A 19,127-nucleotide genomic window follows, 5' to 3' on the forward strand; every position below is an offset into this window, starting at 1 on the left:
GAGAGGGTGCGAGCGTGTGTGAAGAAGGAGTGTGAGAGAGAGGGTATGAGGGAGTATGTGTGCAAGGGCAGGGTGTGTCCATAAGTCTGGATCTCTCCCAATATCAGGGTTCTCATTCACCCTCACCCACACACACCATCATGCACGCATCCACTCTCACAGTAGGTGAGGGTGAGTGAGTGAGCACCCTGAGACTGGGAGTGAGCTGGACACATGCACACTCATCCTATTAGTACTCTTTTTTTTTTGCTTAGCAAGTTGTTTCTTTTCATACCTCAATTTTATTTTGAAATTCATGTTTAATGTTGTGCCAAAGTTTACCCATCTGAAATTTGCTCATTAGGCCCTTGAGTAAGAACAATTTTGAAATGTGGCCCCCCACGTAAAAAGATTGGACAAGACTGATCTATATCAATTCGGATGTGGTGACCAAATGTAATATTTTCAAGTTTGCTGATGAACCCACAGAACTAGGTGTGAATGTGACTTGTGAGGAGGATGCAAAGAGGCTTCAAGGCTGAGACAGGCTAAGCGAGTGGGCAGGAAGATGACAGATGGATTATGACTTGGATAAACAGAAATTCAAAGTATTTCTTAAATGGTGAGAGATTGGGAAGTGTTAATGTCCAAAGGGACCTGGATGTCCTTGTTCTTAAGTCACTGAAAGTTAACATGCAGGTGCAGCCAGCAATTAGGAAGGCAAATGGTATGTTGGCCTTTATTGTAAGAGGATTGGAGCACACAAGTAAAGAAGTGTTGCTGCAGTTGTAGAGACTTGGTGAAAGTGCAGCTGGAGTATTGTGTACAGTTTTAGTCTCCTTACCTAAGGAAGGATATGTTTGCCATAGAGGGAATGCAACAAAGGTTCACCAAACTGATCCCTTAGGATTGGCGGGATTTCCTAAGAAGAGAGATTGAGGGGACTGGGCCTATGCTCTCTAGAGCTTAGAAGAATGAGAGGTTACCTCATTAAAGCACACAACATTATTACAGGGCTCGCCAGGGTAAATGCAGGAAGGATGTTTCATCTGGCTGGGGGGGACTAGGACTAAAACCAGGGGACACAGTCTCAGAATAAGGGGCAGGCCATTTAGGACTGCAATGAGGAGGAATTTCTTTGCTCAGGGGGTGGTAGATCTTTGGAATTCTCTGCCCCAGAGGGCTGTGGAGGCTCAGTCACTGAATATATTCAAGACAGATCGATAAATTTCTAGATATTAAAGATGTCAAGGGATGTGGGGATAGTGCAGGAAAATGGCATTGAGGTAGAAGATCAGTCATCATCTAGTTGAACGGCAGAGCAGACCTGAGGTGCCGAATGGCCTACTCCTGCTCCTATTTCCTAGGTTTCTTCCTAAACATGACATTGGGCAGATAACCAGTTCTTGTAACAAATGTCTTGGAGATCACAGAATTGTTACAGTGTAGAAGGAGGCCATTCAGCCCATTGTATCTCCACCGGCTCTCCGAGCATTTTAACTTAGTGCCAATCTCCTGCCTTTTCCCTGTAACCACATGTGTTTGTGATCCCATGCTAGAGGAGAAACTATTTAAGATGTCTGAAAAAAATATGGAACCAGAAGAGATTAGTGCCATGAAAAAGGATCATGGGGGACGGTTGATGAAGGGAAATGCAGTGGTCAACAGTGTCAAAGATAAGGAAGAGACCATGAACCAGTATTGTTGGTGTTGTATATAGTTAGAAACTCAATTGTTACAACTCAAAAAGGGAATTCTGGAAGAGGTAGGCAGGGATAGGAGTGGAAATATTGGCTAATTTTTATTTGAATATTAACCGATCATAACTAAACCGGTAACAGATTAACCTGGCAGCTATTTTGCAGGTTACTTTTATGGAATGCCTATCCTCAGTTCCAGATTCAATCTTTCCCATGTTAAACCATCTTTCTCCATCAGCTTTACCTGACACCATCGAGAAAGAGGAAGATTATTCATGTTAACTCCATCAAGACAATTTTACTCATTAGAGTGATAGGTAAGGTAAACTAGTACTGGTGTGAGATTTGTGCTTCTATTCTCTAAATCTGTAAAATAGATTAAAGCATAGATTGTGATATAAAGCAGAAAGTCCCACTGAAAATTTATGAATTTAAAAAAATTCCACTCACTTACCACAGCACCTCACAAGTGAAGTGGGGAAGACATCCTTACCATGAGTAATTTACGAGAAGGCTTTGATCAAATTGATATATAAAAAAAGATGAAATGGATCAGACACGATCTGAGCAGTCGTGGGGAGTTTCAAAACAAACCACTGGCCAATGAATGAGAAGGGGTGTGCCTGAGCAGCAACTGTCAAGAGAACTGGACATTTTCAATCCTTTATTAGTTTATTCAGTGTATGTGAACAAACAACTCCACTGGCTACTAGTGTGTAAAATGCACTAGGAATATGTCACTGCAAGGATTCCCTCCAGATTGTTTCTTCAGCAGTTTCTGAATTCACAGATGACTGGTTGCTTTGCTTGGTGACTCAGGGTGAGTGTTTCAACCTTCGTTTCTGTATCTATAAACAAAAAGAAGTTTGAAGGTGTTAAAGTTTGAATCTTGTCTGCTTTGCGCAGGACAAAAATAATTTTCGACACTATTTTATTTTGTGGTTTCAGTGGATTTACATGGTGTATCAGAACTTACACATTTATATGAACGTACATTTGGGAATTAGGCATTAGCTGCATTGCTATTGCAGTTATTTCATTTACCCCAGCTTTTTCAGCAGCCTCTATCTACTACCATCCCCTTGTTGAGAGGAAGGGAAGGTATGCTGACTAACTCCAGCAGGTATCTGCCAGTACCACTCTGTAATCACCTGTTGGGAGAGCGACAAGTGGATTGGATCAAGTCACCTGACATTGCTCTCCTCAGGGTGCAGCACCTCACTTCTGCTGGTCTGCTCACTCTCTGCGGACTTGGCTGAAAATGCGAACACATTGTGTGGGTGAGGTGCCACAAACCCACAACTTACACCTTGTGGCGCAGCACATCACTTCTGCAATTCAAATTTTGTAAACATCTGAAGGCATGTGCAGAACTGATATACAGAAAATTGGAAAACAAAACAGAATGAGAAATCTGCCAACAATTTACAAATTGTGTTCTTGTAATTTTTTTTGATTATTTGATAAATCAGATGTGAACACAGCATTGTGTATTATTCCTCAGCATGTACGTTGATTAAGTGCGCTGTCTTTTTAAATTTCTCTCTGGTTCTTCTGATTGGTTATCAGTTCCACCAACAGTTTAAAAAGGGTACTGATCACTTAAATGAACATTGTCTTCAAATGTGATATCTTGCAAGATGTTTTATTTGTGATTTTGCTTTGTACTGAAGTAATTTAATATTGTACTGGTTTAGTGGTAATAAATATAAGTAAAGTGAATTCGAAACTACATTGCAAATATTTGTAGGATCTCCTGAAACATGAACTTACTTAACTTTGGTGAGTGTTGAATGACATTTTCTAACTGGTTGTTCTGGAATTCCAGAACATCCCAGTTCCAGTTATTCTAGTCTAATTCCAGTTATTCCAGAAATCGAACATACTTCCAAAATTTTCCAATGCAGCAACATTGTCCTTTGGTGTTGGATATTGAAGTCAATACTCACAGTGACAAATCAGCAGCTGACGATTCTTATTCTCCATCTCATTGAGAGATCCAAATCTGCTAACCTCTTTTCAATTTAACCATTCGCTACAGAATATTAATTGCTAATATTAACAACTTAGGTTTTTAAATTAGTCTGCCTTTTCAAATTAATAAAATAACGTATTTCCTCCCCCCGCCCACCTCCTCCTACCTACATCTAGGGTGGTATTTTCCAGCTCCGCTCACGACCTGGATTGTCCAATCCTGCCAAAAGTCAATGGACTTAGGAGGCCGGAAAATCCCAGAACTAATTTTCTCCCCTCCTCTCCTGGAGGTATTTATTGTAATTAGCATGGGCCATGGCTCAGTTGGTAGCACCTCATACAGGGTCAGAAAGTTGCAGATTCAAGTCCCACTCCAGGACTCAAGCACAAAAATCTAGGCTGACAGTCCAATGCTGCACTGTTGGAGGTATTATATTTTGGATAAGACATTAAACTGTGATCCTGTCTGCCCTCTCAGGCAGGTGTAAAATATTCCATATTGTTATTTTAAAGTAGAGCAGGGGTCGTGTTATTCCCAGCGTCCTGGCCACTTGGACCAATATTTATTCCTCATCCATCATCATGAAAGCAGTTTGTCTGGTCATTACCACATCACATTTGTGGGAGCTGGCTGCATTCAAATTGGTTGCTGCAATTCTGACATGACCACGATGCTGACAAAGTACCTCATTGGCTATAAAATGCTTTCTGATGTTCTGTGGTTATGAGAAGTGTTTTATAAATACGAGTCTTTCTCTTCTTTTAATTCTAATGACAATAATGTGAAATGAGCAATACTGGGTCGACTGCCCATGATACACCTTTCCCCATTTAATTTTCATTGAAGTTAGCATGTTGACATGTGTCATAGTTTGTTTCCACATGTGTGGTTGGCAGCCCTCTGCTATAATGTCCAATTGTTTATGTGCCAACTTAGATTTTGAGTGTTGCATATTTGAATATTGGGGTTGACACAGCCAAGTTCTATCTGCTCCTCAATGAATGCACGCTTCCAGCAGGGGTCTCTGTGCAGTGATCAGGCTTAGCTGATTACTTTTGTTATTTACATATAGTTCTTTGCTTCCTAGCCAATTTGATGGCACTGAGTCAAAAGTAGCCCCCTCATGGCCATTTGGCTCAAAATCACTAGCTTGTACAGATTGAGAATCTACTCTGGGACCTCCCTAATCAGTGAAGCTCAATGCCACACTACATCCTCTGCACACTTAGCAAATGGCTTTATTAAGTTCATGATAACTCAGGACAGCTGCCAAGAAACCCATTGTGAACACTGGTCATTGTGAATTTGCATTATAATAGATCATGTACCTGCTACACCCTCGACTGTTGTGATGTGGTTTTTAAAAAAATCAATGTTGCAATAAAAAAACTGAATTTGTAATGCCAGATATGATGACATCAAAATATTCCAGGTCCTACCACTGTAAATCCCTCCACATACAGACACAGTATTAGTCTGCAATCTTAAAATAATCTTTATAAAAATCTATCTATAATCAATATGTAGCTTAAGTGCAATGTTAATTAGACACTCGACCAAATGAGAGAAAATAAATTTTATTTTAAATTGTTTATTCTCCCTCGCTTTGCTTTTGTAGGGTTTCAATGGACCACACACTCTCTAGGCTGAGAGGCATTGGCATTCCCAATAGCTGGTGCACAACAGTGTCTGAGATAACATCCCTTCCAACTTCTCTCTTCCTGTATGACAATGATTGGTCTCCACTCAGCATTTTCCCACAGAGGCACAAACCTGCATTCCACCATCTCTGGTACACATATTAGAGATTGCTGGATTTCTGCTACCCAAGGCAAACAATTTAACTGCTCTTTTATTCAGGGGAAATTCCTTTACGTGGGTGACAGGATTCAAACTTGTTAAACAGAGGCTGAAATGGATCTTGAGTGTTTCATTTTAACCACTTAACCACTATTACCATACAGATGCTTTATCAGTTATACTGCTGAAGTGCTTGTAGTTACTGTAGATGTGTTTGTTGTAAGGATGTGCGTCAATGGCATAGGTATTTACATATTTTGTTGGCTTATATAGCTGGCCAAACAAGGAAGTTGTATATTTTAACTGTGTAATTACTGAGAAATGGCATAGACTTTGCAGCTGTTAGTATCACAGACATACAGAGTATGTGCTTCCACCCTCACCACGAACCGCAATTGGATACTGGACCTTGGTTCTACATTGGCCTTTTCATGTGTGTGGGAAGTAGAGCAGATGGTGTTTGCATAGGCAAGAGCCGGACTAAAACACTTCTTCTTTTGTTTTGTTATTTGCTGAATTTCAATGTCAAGCTAGCCTTTCTGTCTTTTTTTAAAGCATATGTATCCCAAGCAGTTTGTTTTAATCACTTTTGCTGTTGTTACTTTTTTTTTAACCACTAAGCTGCCCCCTCTCCACACTACAAGACTAGTTGCCCGAGAGCACATGTTTGTGCTCCATAGCTCTGCAAGTGTCACTGTGCAGTTGGATGGTATGAGGTGTACAGATTTCGGAGACTCAGCTGACCCTCTGATTTTATTTCCATCTTGTGAGGAAGCTTCCACACCAGGCAGTTTGGTGTCAGGAGGGAACATATGTGTTGAGAGAGGGAGGTGGGAATGCAGGCATGGACTCAGATTTTACTATTCCACAGGACAATTGCACACATTTTATGCCTTATATTACTCAGCATGTTTGCTATTAGAAGCAAACAAAAAAATGTGTGCTCAAGTCCAGTGTTTAGGGAATAAGCCGTGAAAATGAATAAATAGCTGATGGATCATTTTATCTTTTCAAAGAGGGGAAAACCACCACTATTACCAAGCTATGTCTCTTCAAACACCACAGGTAGAATCTTCTGACTGAGTTCTATGGTTAAGTGGTTAGCAAACAGAACCAAGGTTCACTCACTCTTCAGACCTACCACTTTTGGTCTCTTCACAGAATGGCAGCGTTTAATAACTTTTCTTCAGCTGCTGATTTTTGTTTTTAGAATCTCTTTCAATATGCATTTCTGTAACTATCAAATTCTTAACACCCAACATTCTGTCCTTTTCTGTCTTTTTAGTGTGAAAATCAAAGGGAGAAAGTGATTAGCATCTCCTATGTGGTTATGCTCACCAAAGCGCAATATATGGGGGGTTTCTACAGGATGTTGTATATTGTAAAAGTTTATTACAATTGTTTTCTTATAAATGCATCATTTATCCAAAAACTGCTGATGTGAATGTCTATTAACCATGGAGAGACATTGTGAGTTTACAAGCCTTTGTACCACAGGATTCATTCACTGACAACACACAGAGTAAGACACAGAGCCTTTAATTTTACATCCTGTAGGCAGGTTTGATTGGGATATTGTGGACTTGGTGGCTCTTGCTCCTCCTCGCTCCACAGGAATAGTTTAGAAAAACATCTTTCGTTGGCATCCTGAGTGAAACAGACCTGACTTCTTCACTTGTTAGGGGCCTAATGCCCCTCTTAGGCTGCTATCCATGAAATGGGCACAGCAATGTCCAGTTACTACCCCTTGGTTTTAAAGGAAGGGTAGGGAGCACCCTGGTGTGTTTGCAGGCTGGCTAAGTAAAGGGGAAAAGAACAGGAGCAGTTTTGGAAACTGTTTTGAGTTCACAATGATTTTTGGATTCTCTTCAAGTTGTTACAGAAACTCTACCAGAAACTGTACACTGCAAGCAACTGAAGTGTGGGCTGGGGAGCACTTGCTATTTTTAACCTCAATGATTCAGTCATAAGGGAGGTCTTGTGGCCCAGTGGTAGCATCCCTACCTCTGGGCCAGAAGCTCCGGGTTCTAGTCTCACTCTGGGACTTAATGGCTACAGAAGATGTGTTCATAATGTGGCCATACAGGTTGATTGTCAGCCTATAAATCCTTTCAATATGCCTGATGGTAGGGGATAAGAGCAAGAGAGTTTCCTGGTCAGCCAGACTGCAGAGGGCAATGACAAAGCACTGCAATACTTTGCCAAGCATAATCATGGACCATGGTCACCAATGCCCTCTTAGACCATGGTATCTGAAGAAATAGAATTCAGTCAACACACCACCACCTTCTGTTACAGAAGCCCTTTGACTGACCAATAACAAAGCTACAGCTCATTCACAATTAGTGTCTCCCCCTCAGCTCCATGAATTCCATAGCTATGTCCCATGACAGAACCCCAGTGTCTGGTGACTGATGCCTTGCCATCAATAATTTTTATTTATTTTGAAACAGTTCTCAGTTTAGAAAGTACCAACTTATGATTCTCTCCATTTTCCAAGATAAAGAAATCTACAGGCTGTTCTTATTTGTTTATTCCTCAGAGCTGGCACTTAACTGCATAGGTGTGATGAGGATTAAATATTACACTCTAACAGCAGGTTGTCTGTGTTCCTTGTCACAGCCATATGGAAAACTGACAGATCCTAAAGATTAGAGCCTTTGCAATTAGCTGTATCCCAGTAAAGAAAAATAGCTTGATTTTCCTTACTCTATATCTTTGTCTAGTCCTTGTAAAAATAACACCAGTACAATTCCGATATTGCCAGTAATGGAGCTTTAATTTCTGTAATATTAAACCCCCAAATGACAGAGGCGACATAACTGATCACCTTGTCATTGAATATTTAAGATTGAAAATATTGCAATAAGAAAACAAGAAAAGAGAGACTGTTTAACCCATCAAATCTGCTGCTTTGCTAAACATCTTAGGATGCACTCAAAAGCATCCTATTTAATTTTTCCAATGCTTTAGTGCATTAACTATATTAAGCTGGCCGCAAGCAGGCAAAGGATCTGGGCTAAGAGAGCTCTAATCAGCCAACTGTATTCACAAAAATAGCAGTCAGCACCAGCAATGCAGGAAGCTAGATGTGAAAGGAATTTTTCTACAGACTGTGAGTGGGCAGTTCTTGAATCTGGTATAAGTGTGCATTACTGTATTAACATTCAATGTTCCATTCTCATAGGGTACCACTGACTGTATACCGTAGAGCAATCTAGAGAACCCTCTGAAAGAAGCTACAAACAAAATGGGGTCACAATTGTGGATCGTGACTGAGGAGCCCCCAAATTTGGGGTAAGTTTGCGCTGCTGTTTCACTGTCCAGTCTCTATTATCCCCAATAACGGCATTGCTGGTAATTTCTTTCCCTGTAAAAGAGAAAGCGTATAAGATGCCTATTTCTCAACAATCCATTGCATCATTTATGGCTCCCTCATTGAGGGAGAAATTATGTAAAATATCTTCTTTTTCATGTGTTACTGCTGTTAAACAAACTCTGCAATCACTCAATCTTTGCTACAAGTTGCAGACCACTCAAACTCTTGGTGGGTGAGCCAATGTGTTATTTTTTTACCTCAGTACCATGTGATAAAAAGCCTGTTGTGGAAGTAAAGCAACATATCTTGTGGGGAGAGTGGCAACTCTGGCACCCAGCACTGTCTTCTGTTGGAATTGTGCCACTGGCTGTCGAGTTACCGATGGTGGGAAACACTTCATCGGTTTGATTAAAAACCTGAGACTCTTCTGACAGGAAAAAGAAGCTTTCTGATTATCTCTTTACCATGACTTCAACATGCAATAATATAGTTGCATCAGCAGCAATCTATTCCCATTCATTTCAATAGGAAACAAATACAAAATATGACTAAGTGAATGATTCAGACTGTGATGTAAAATAATGGAAAGTATTATTTACATCACACTAATTTCCATATTCAAGTTTTAACAGGGAATGGGTTGAGTGATTCAGTTTTTATTCACTGAATTTGTTTGCTGCTTGGATGCTATGGAGTCTGTTATATGTCTTGGAACAAACCTGCTGTGTCCCTAATGACAAGTTTCAGTGCTGAACTATACATTTTGATATGAAATCAAGATGCTGACAACTATGTTCGCCTCAGATAGCTGGTTTCACAGGGTTTAATATCACGTCAACCACTGAGGCAACTTGAACAGCATGTGGTGAGTTGTCAGCAAATTACCCAGTCAATTCTGAAATAAATGCACCAGAGACATCATTTACTGATATGCTAATAGCCAAGATTTTCTGGTTTCTATCAGTTTCTCAAAACAAGGTAATGTGATTAAAATTCATACAGATCTATGAATGTTAGGACTCCACTGATGGTTGAGAGTAAATGCATCTTATGCAACTTGTCTGTTACAGAGATGAATAGGATAGCAATATCCTGGGTTCAATCCTCATCTATGCTGAATAAGCTGATCTCAGCATTGTTCCAACTGACCTCAGGATCCACCAGTTAGTGAGGGGGAAAGTTGGAGCCTTTGTTGAGCAGTGATGGGAAATGTCGAAACATGGGCCAGGTATTCCCTGGAAACTACTCCTGCTCTGCTATTGTAACTTTGTGAGAGCAATGGCGGAGGGGAAGCAGTTCCCTGGACATTCCTAGGCTACATAAAGGAGGTTTCCATTGTACTGACAACAAAGTTAAAACGGTGCAGCTGCAAAGACATTCCTGGTCTCAAACACTAGAGGAGATCAAAATGAAGACAGCGGCAATGCCCATAGCCTGCTGCCACTCACTCATAAAGAATGCCCCCTTGGGTGAGAGCTGCCAGATTGCTAAATGCTTGAGAAACTATACCACCGGAATGAGTCTATGTAGGAGAGGAAATTAGGAGCAAAGAGAGAATTTTTTCACTCTGGTATATTTGCACCTGTTGAAAAATTACATACATTCTGCCATCTGTTAAAATTAATAAACTAGCTGAAAAGTTCCCCTAAAATCTATAAGAAAGTTTATCATTTCTTAAGTCCTTGAAGTAGAATATAACCATTTTCCCACAATAATGCACTCTTGGAACCTGAGGGGCAGTAAAAAGAAGTCTTCAGAATTGTACACATCATTTACCAAATGACTCATAAACCTGATGATACGGAAAACTCCAATGCTCTGCCATGAGGTTGACCTATTACATAAATGTATTGCAATTGCATCTTTCAAAATACAAATATTTAGAAATAATCTGTTACTTTGTGGCCTTCCTGAATGCCCATGTTTGATACTGAAATGCTATTATGTCTCTCAGAGAGTTATTAAGCATGGCTTCCCTCATATGAGTCATGTTTTAACTCATAAAGCTGCCAAATATTATAGAAATATTGCTGAAACTGCTTTCAATTATTATCTAAACCTAACAAGTCAGGCACCAATTTTCACTAATTGCTGTTACCTCGGAGAGCCTTTGAAATGTTTACACTGATGTTTCTAATTGTCAACAGATGGGTTTGGTGGGTTTTGAGGTCATTGTTCATTCTGGATTGAAAAATAAGTGCCAATAATCCTGCACAGCTTACATTCTCAATATAGTAGCTAACACCATGCACCATCATCTCTCTCATACAAAGCCATCTTTCTCTCTTCAGGTAGCATGACCTAAGAGGGCATTGGTGGCCATAGACTTCCATGTGTTAGGCCACGGTTATGCTTGGCAAGGTACTGCATTGGTTTGCTGTTGCCTCCTGCAGGCTATGGCTGACAAGGAGACTCTCCCACTCTTACCACTGCCATAGGCATAACCAAAAGGCCCACAGATTGATAATCAACCTATTTGGCCATGTTAGGCATACGCCTTCCATGGTCATCAAGTCCTAGAATGAGACTTGAACCCAGAGCTTCTGGCTCAGAGGAAGGGAAGCTATCCACTGTGCCACAATACCTCCTACAAGGCTATTAACATTGGGAAAATACATCTCTGCCGATTTTTACTTCCATTGGATCCTAATCCGTTCTCGTCTTTTTTTTAATTCATTCATGGGATGCAGGCGTCACAGGCTAGGCCAGCATTTATTGCTCATCCCCAACTGCCCTTGTTCAGAGGGCATTTAAGAGTCAACACATTGCTGTGGGTCTGGAGTCACATGTAGGCCAGACCAGGTAGGGACGGTAGATTTCATTCCATAAAGGGCATTAGTGAACCAGATGGGGTTTTACGACAATCGACAATGGTTTCATGGTCATCATTAGACTTCTAATTCCAGATTTTTATTGAATTCAAATTCTACCATCTGCCATGGCGGGATTAAAACCTGGGTCCCCTGAGTCTCTGGAATACCGGTTCAGTGACAATACCACTACACCATTGTCTCCCCATGTTTTATACAAAGTCAAGATCTACCCCATTATGCCCTGTTTATTAATAGGTTAGAGTTACATGGAAATTAGTTCCACTTTAAAACAAGTGGGGTGGATTTTAGCTTGGCTTTCTGCTGTGTTCAATGAAACCAATCCAACATTATAGATGGAAACATTTCTGGAACATTAAAATGACCTCTCCCCATTCCTCTTTTATCTAGATCAGCTAGAATGACAGACATAAATGACAGACTATTGTATCTGTCATTGTCCCCATGGGAGCTTGGGCACAGGGATTAGACAACAGCTGGGTAGGAATTTAGTGATGCAATCGGCCTTGCTTCCCATATACAAAGGGGCAGCCTAAGTGCAGTAGGGAAATTAATTAATTGTGTTCTTATTCCTAATTTATTTCAAATTAGCATATTAATAATCCTTTGCTGATAATGCACATTATTTATTTCTCACGAATTTGGCCTAAAAAAAGGTGAGGCTCTTTAAGTTGATGAGAGCCCATAATTTCAGAACTTGTCAGTTTTTGCCTTTATTTCCTGTTATTAATTTTTCAAATATTAGCTGAAAACAGCTTTTAGGATGACCTATAATTCCTCATGTGCATTGACAGAATTTTAATTTCACCTGCCCTTATACTTGCTTTATTTTTCTACAGAGGGATAATGATGAACTCCAGTGAGAACTACAGCTCGATAGGCCCATCAGCAGTGGCCTGTGACACCTGGGATCCTGTTCAGAACTTCATTCTACCACTCGTCTACTTGCTGGTCCTGGTTGTTGGACTCTTTGGGAATTTCATTGCACTGCTGACATTTCTACGGAATGACAGGAAGGTTAAAAAAGCAATCCGCGTGTATCTGATTAACCTGTCTCTGGCCGACATCCTGTTTATTCTCACTCTACCATTTTGGGTGGTTTACTATTTTAAAGGGGGAGACTGGATCTTTTCAGAAGTCATCTGCCGACTAGCTGGGGCATTCTACTACATGGCAACATATAGTGCCATCACGTTTATGATCCTCATTAGCATTAACAGATACTGCACAGTCCGAATGAGAAGACAGAACATTCCTTTCAATAAGCCGATAGGATCCATTTACACCTGTGTGGCTGTTTGGATATTTTGGTTTGCATGCTCCGTTCCTGCATTGATGCAGCAGCAGTCTTTCAAGAAAGGACTTAGCGTCACAAAATGTTTTGAAGAATACTCTGACAGAACAGTTTATGTATATGCATCTTTCACGTTCTTCCTCATATCCTTACTGATTGTTTTACTCAGCTATGTTTCAATAATGAAAGCTCTTTCATCTCAAGGTAAAGCTTCTCAAGGTGCCCATCGAAGGCTAGCTAAATCGATGGTGCTGGGCATGCTTGTAGTGTTTTTGGTCTGCGTTTTACCCTATCATGTTTTCCTAATCCCCTGGGAGCTAAGCAAAGCTAACTCCAAAGGGGTGCCACACTGTGGCCCTCTCAAGGCCATGGACATTGTACACCAATTAAACATAGCTTTGTTGAGCATGAACAGCTGCATTGATCCGATCATCTATTGCTTCTCCGTAAAGAGATTTCGCAGAGAGTTGAAGAAAACATTCAGAAAATTGATGCGCTGCCTGTCATTTCAGGTGCACACATTTGAAGCCTCAGAAACTCATATCAGGTCAACTTCACTCACTACCTCGTAGCCTTGAGACTGACAGGAAATGGTGCCTAACCTTAAATTCTATGTCAGCACTCACCACTCTACAGCGCTTGACACACTTTCAGCTGAGTTAAAAAAACAAATTCAGGCCATCCTTGGGTGACTTTATTCTCAGGTTTTACAGCTGCAAAGCATCCCATCAGGTTTCTTCAGTTGCATCCTGCACCAAATGAAGCTTGGCGTGACTCAAAAGACGCTTGTGTCTGCTGCAATTTTTAAATTCTCACAGAGTGAATTTTCATCTTTGAATTTTAATGGATGAAAAGTCATAGGGCGGGGGAGTGCAGCCAAATTCCCAACATGCACCATTGCCATGAGGAGGCCTGTGCCAGGAGCACCAAAGGCTAAAATTGAATTGTATTTTCTAAGTTGATGACTTTAAAGCAGCAGTGCCTCCATGAAAAGATGCTCGAGAAATGTTTTGGTGAAGGGAGATTTGCTGGAAGAGTCTTACCATTTTTAGTGTAATGAGGCCAAATGGACATAAGGCAAGACATGCCGTGATACAATGTTACAACGCTGAGCCATGTATTGGGAAGTGAGATCTTTCCTCTGAACATAAACCGACCTACAGCTAATGTGGGAATTCTTTTTTACTGATCATGTATACTGATAAGTGTTCCATTCATCACAATGTTCAAAAGAAAAATGGGATCGCATACATCACACTGGTATTTTTCCCCACTGGAAACAATCCTGATTATTCTGCTTCTTTGAAAACTAGTTTTTGATCTTAATTTAAATATTCTCTTTGTAGATGAAGTACTCCACTTTTTTATTGCTTACATTTTGTACTTTAAAAAAATATTTATAATTTTTTTTTTGTACTCTTCATTTAAGTCCTGACCTTGGCTTTGCCTAGTTATAGCGCTGGAAGCAATACGCGCCAGAATCTAGCCTTCCATCATGATTGTTTTAACTGTATTAAGTCTTAACGATTATGCGGGTAATGTATATAAATGGATGCTGGCACACAAAGTGTAAAATAAATCTGACATTATTTATGGAAGAAAGACTCTCAGAATCAAAGAATTATTTGGTGTGTCAAATCACTGCTGATGGTTTCCTCCAAACCCACCACCCAGTACAATACAACTTTCCTGCTCATTCACCTTATGCCTTCATATTTATCAAGCAGCTAGTTAATTCCCTTTTGCATGATTTTGACACACTACCTCACCAGGTGTGGAATACTACTTGCTGTGTAAAGATTTTTTCCTTTCATTCCCTTCATTTTTTTGATGGAAGCCATAGAATCATAGAAATGTACATGACAGAAGGATTTCATTCGGTCCATTGCCTCTGTGATGATCGGTAAAGGACAATCCAGCCTAATCTCACCTTTCTAGCTCTTGGTCCATAGCCCTGTAGATTAGAATATTTTAAAGTGCATATCCAAGTACTTTTAAATACAATTGGCGTTTCTTCCTCTACCGCCCTTTCAGACAGTAAGTTCATCTGAAATTTGTGCGCTCTATGTCATTTCCTTAATCACTGGAAACTATCTATCACTACTTAACATGCCATAATAAACAATCCCGAAACTTTTCTCAGGTCCTCCTAATCACCTCAGCTTTGGCAAAAAGTCTCCAACTCCTCACATCTCTCCTCATAGCTGTGGTTCCTGGGAACACCTCATGAATCTAAACTGCATCTTTTCCTTTGCTTTAAATCCTTATGCTGCAAAGGGGTGCCAAAGCTGTATATAATACTCCAACTTGTGAACTTTGTTCAAATTCAACATTACTTAGATATAAAACCAGGGGTTAGATGAGATTGTGTGTCACAGCAGAGCTCTCAACAGATATGGATGTAGAGGAGAGGCAAAAAAAGATTATTTCTACTCTATAGAGGGGCAGTTGACGACCATAGAGTGACAGTAGGGTGACGATATTTTCTAGAACAAATCCAGGGACACACAGGCTGTGAGGACCAGCAAAGTAGCCAGGATGGAAAATGTAGGTTGTGCATTGCAGTGAGGCAAAAACCTTTAGCAGGCTATATTTCAACAGCTGCACAGATACATTATAAATAAAAAATACTTATGTGACACTGCACTATTGAAGCGTACTCCAACATCATGTATAGATAATACAATAACATTGTTCATAATGATAATTTTTCGTACCCATTGTCTATACTGTCTAGTCTGTGTGGCTTAACTTGGTGAAAAAAAATCAGTAGCAAAAATTGAACTAGTGTGTACTGGTAAGAGAAGCTATGTATTTAATGGTACCTTTATGTTCTATTATAGATGTCCTGTCTCCACTCAAAATGGAAAATATTGAATATGTCACTGATGTTTCTTTTCCCGCTGGTATCAAATATGGAAAATCGTTTTGAAGCTGGTTGTTAAAGCAGCTGTTACATTTTCCTGACAACACTATTTTCACTTTACACCAAATCTCGAACCTTGTGTGTATGTAGGCTGCATGTCCCAGCAATTGGCTGATTGAATCAAACAGCATGTTCCTTTAGTTGTTCATAATATACAGAGTACAGACCGTACTCAACCAGCCCATACTTGTAAAACCCAAAACAAAGTGTCTACTGTTAGATCTGATTCCATGACTGGGCAGCATTTGCTGAACAATCCTTAGTGCACTAATGTCTACACTAACAACCAATTTAATATTATCAGCCGAGCTCATGTTGTGGCTCATTTATGCTTGCCAGAAGCAACTTACATTCATACGCAGGGGACTGTTCTCTGTAAATAAAATATGTTCAAGCCTTGCGCCTTTTTTGAATTATCCAGGAGCTTGGGGAGCCGATAGTTTCCCATTGCTTTCTTCATGTCCACACTTCAGCCAATCAGAGTCAACTTGCCAGCCAGTCAGCATCCTTTTCTCCTGCAGTATAAATTACGGGAATCATTCGAAATTTGGAATTCTTGTGTTTATCTGGATGAGTGCAAGATGAAATTCTTCAGCAAAATGTTTCTGTTTTCAGTAATAATCTTGCGTGTGCTCTACATTATACGGCATTCAGTCAGCATCTTGGTGATGCCAAATGCAATAGCGTTATACTATCAATGTCACAAGTACTTAGGAATAATAACAATAATAGAAATGGTTATCATATTTATTATTATTTAGAAATTGAGCAGACACCTTTGTCCAAAGTGATTTAAATAAAAACATACTCTGTGCTGCACCTCACTTGTGCATTAGACATATCCAAAGTGAAAAATTAGTTATCAGGATATTTGGGGATGAGTTTCATGATTCAGGGCCAAGTTTCATGAATAGAGGACACTTCCGGGGATATTGATTACCCAGGGACATACTATCTAATCTAACGAGTGTCCCCAGAAAATGGAGATGAATGGTCGCCTAATTTACAGTAACTATGAAGATGTGTCCATCTACCATACCACATTGCGGGTGAAGAAGAATGACTGTATCATTGCTGATTAAATAGGCATTGTCATTGGAAAAAAAAATGTAAATTATTGTAAGTGTCATGGGGACCACACATAGGCATTTGCTTCCTGATATCTTCTCATCACAAGAAACTGTATCAGATATTTGACTGGGGGTAACATTATGAGTTGACATTGTAGATGTACATCAATACTTCTCAAATTTCATCTTTATTTGATTTGCAGCTGGACCATTAAGCTATCCAACATGGCAAAGTTGAACCTAATGCACTGTTGCAGGGTTTAAAGGCCTGAAGCAGCTTAAAGGGACAGGCATTCACCAAAAATGATAGACAGCCCTGCAGAAAATTTTCATTGAACTTAATGCCTGGCAGATCTGATGGAGGGTATAAAGCAACCAGGCATCCAGATGCTGCTGTAAATATGCTGTGGGAGGAGCTTAGGTAGAGGAGTAGGTACTTTCACAGGTCCAAAGAGAGAAGTGTGAGAACAATGGGAGGGATTGACGATGATATTCAGTACAAACGCAGCCACACTTTGCATGGCAGCAACGCAGAATGAGATTTAATGACCTAACTCAGTCAGACATGATATCAAGGGCAGAATGCACAATACCAAGCATGTCTGCTTCTTTGCTACTGTAACTTCCCTTCACCCTGTGCTAAAGTGCTCAGGAACTAGCATGGCACAAGCTACACTCTCAGCCTTCCCCAGGAAACATTCCTTCGCTCACAGTCTGATATATATTAACCCACTAAAAGCTTGCATCGAAGTTAATTTCTTGGTATATGCACCTGTCATATGGGCTGCATGCTGACACTTGCATTTTCATGCATATCACAGTATTCAAAATATAATGAAAATAGAAGGCTAAGGCATGACCTATTAAAGGTCTTTATAACTATGAAAGGTTTTGATAGTGTAGAAACAGAGGCTGGAATTTCCCAGCAGCCCTGCAGTGGGTTCCCCTGCAGTGGGTCTGTTGAGCCACTGAAAGCTCCATTCACATCGGCAGGACCGGAAGATCCCGCTGGCATGAGGAGCTGGAAAATTCCGGCCAGAGAGAGTGTTTCCTCTCGTGGGGAAGAGTGAAGCTAGAGGCCACTAATATAAGATAATCACCATGAGATCGAATGGGGAATTCAGAATAATCTTCTTTATCCTGAGAGTGGCAAGAATGTGGAACACACTGTCATAAGAAATAGAGGTTAATAGCATAGATGTACTTAAGGGATCAAAGAAGACTCAAGTGGAGCATGAATATCAACATGGACTGGTTGGGTTGAATGGTCTGTTTCTGTACTGAATATTTCAAGTATTGTTAACTCTCCATTTTATATTCTTTTCAAGGGCAAGGTAACTTTGAATATCTAGGGAGATTTGAAGAAGACATTAACAAGAAAGAAAGAAAGACATGCATTTATATAGCTCTTTTCACAACCACTGCATGCTTCAAGACACTGAACAGCCAATGAAGTACTTATTGAAGTGTAGTCACTGTTGTAATGTAGGAACCTACTACTACTACTACTAGACTCCCAAACATCTATTCTCTCACCTATGATGTGGAGCCTCTTCAAATCCTGGAAAGGAAGACATTGGATGATGTTCAAGGCAGGGAAATGGGAGGATGTGTGCCAGCTGTGGATTCATAATGACATTCTGCTTCTCTTCTTTCTCATCTTAAAGTACTCCAGACAATTGGTCAGCAAACTATACCAGGACACCCTCAGGCCACTCCTTCTTTTGAAAGTGATGTGAGCTCTGTTAATCAGCAGCCCATTTCCAGCTCTTATCTTCTTTTCCTCCTTTATATGTGTCAAATTAAGATGAGCCAGGCCCAATGAATCTGGCTTCAGAACATGCCCTGTCAATCACTCTTCCTTAAAAATACCACTTTGTAACATTTACCCAGTGGGAGCATACTGGGTGATAAGTAGAGCATGATAGGAACATATTGGGTGATAAATAAAGCATGACTGAACAGTGTTGCTTAAACCTCAGATCTATTCAGAGATGACACAAGCTGCTCTGTGTATAACAGGTTTTATTCACAGTGCTTTAAAATGTCTACTCCATGCTTCAGCTTTGCCTTTTAGCTCTTTCTACAGTTGTGTTTGCTTTTCCCTAAGTCCACACCCAAGCTTAATCAGTCAAGCACAGTAAGCATCAATAGTAACAGACTCACACAATCAAACTCAACAATTGAATACTACAAATAGGAGCTGCTATCAGTGGCAACTGAGGAATATGTT

General features: G+C 40.2%; 1 protein-coding gene across 1 annotated transcript; it reads left to right on the forward strand.

Annotated features, from left to right (window-relative positions):
• Positions 1-2,339: 2,339 nt before the first annotated feature.
• LOC144695392 (platelet-activating factor receptor-like) lies at positions 2,340-14,493 on the forward strand. The gene is made up of 3 exons (XM_078566284.1): positions 2,340-2,499; positions 8,642-8,751; positions 12,444-14,493. The coding sequence occupies exons 2-3, from the start codon at positions 8,705-8,707 to the stop codon at positions 13,468-13,470; spliced, it is 1,074 nt and encodes a 357-aa protein (XP_078422410.1). The 5' UTR covers positions 2,340-2,499; positions 8,642-8,704; the 3' UTR covers positions 13,471-14,493.
• The last annotated feature ends 4,634 nt before the right edge of the window (positions 14,494-19,127 follow it).

The sequence above is a fragment of the Cetorhinus maximus genome, chromosome 21, assembly GCF_964194155.1.
Source record: "Cetorhinus maximus chromosome 21, sCetMax3.hap1.1, whole genome shotgun sequence".
NCBI lineage: Eukaryota > Metazoa > Chordata > Chondrichthyes > Lamniformes > Cetorhinidae > Cetorhinus > Cetorhinus maximus.

What these genes read in the sequence shown, in the direction of transcription:
- LOC144695392 (XM_078566284.1), top strand. Translation starts at nt 8,705, where the DNA reads ATGGGGTCACAATTGTGGATCGTGACTGAGGAGCCCCCAAATTTGGG. An exon ending in GAGGAGCCCCCAAATTTGGG is followed by an intron (nt 8,752 to 12,443) that starts GTAAGTTTGCGC and finishes ATTTTTCTACAG; the next exon opens with AGGGATAATGATGAACTCCA.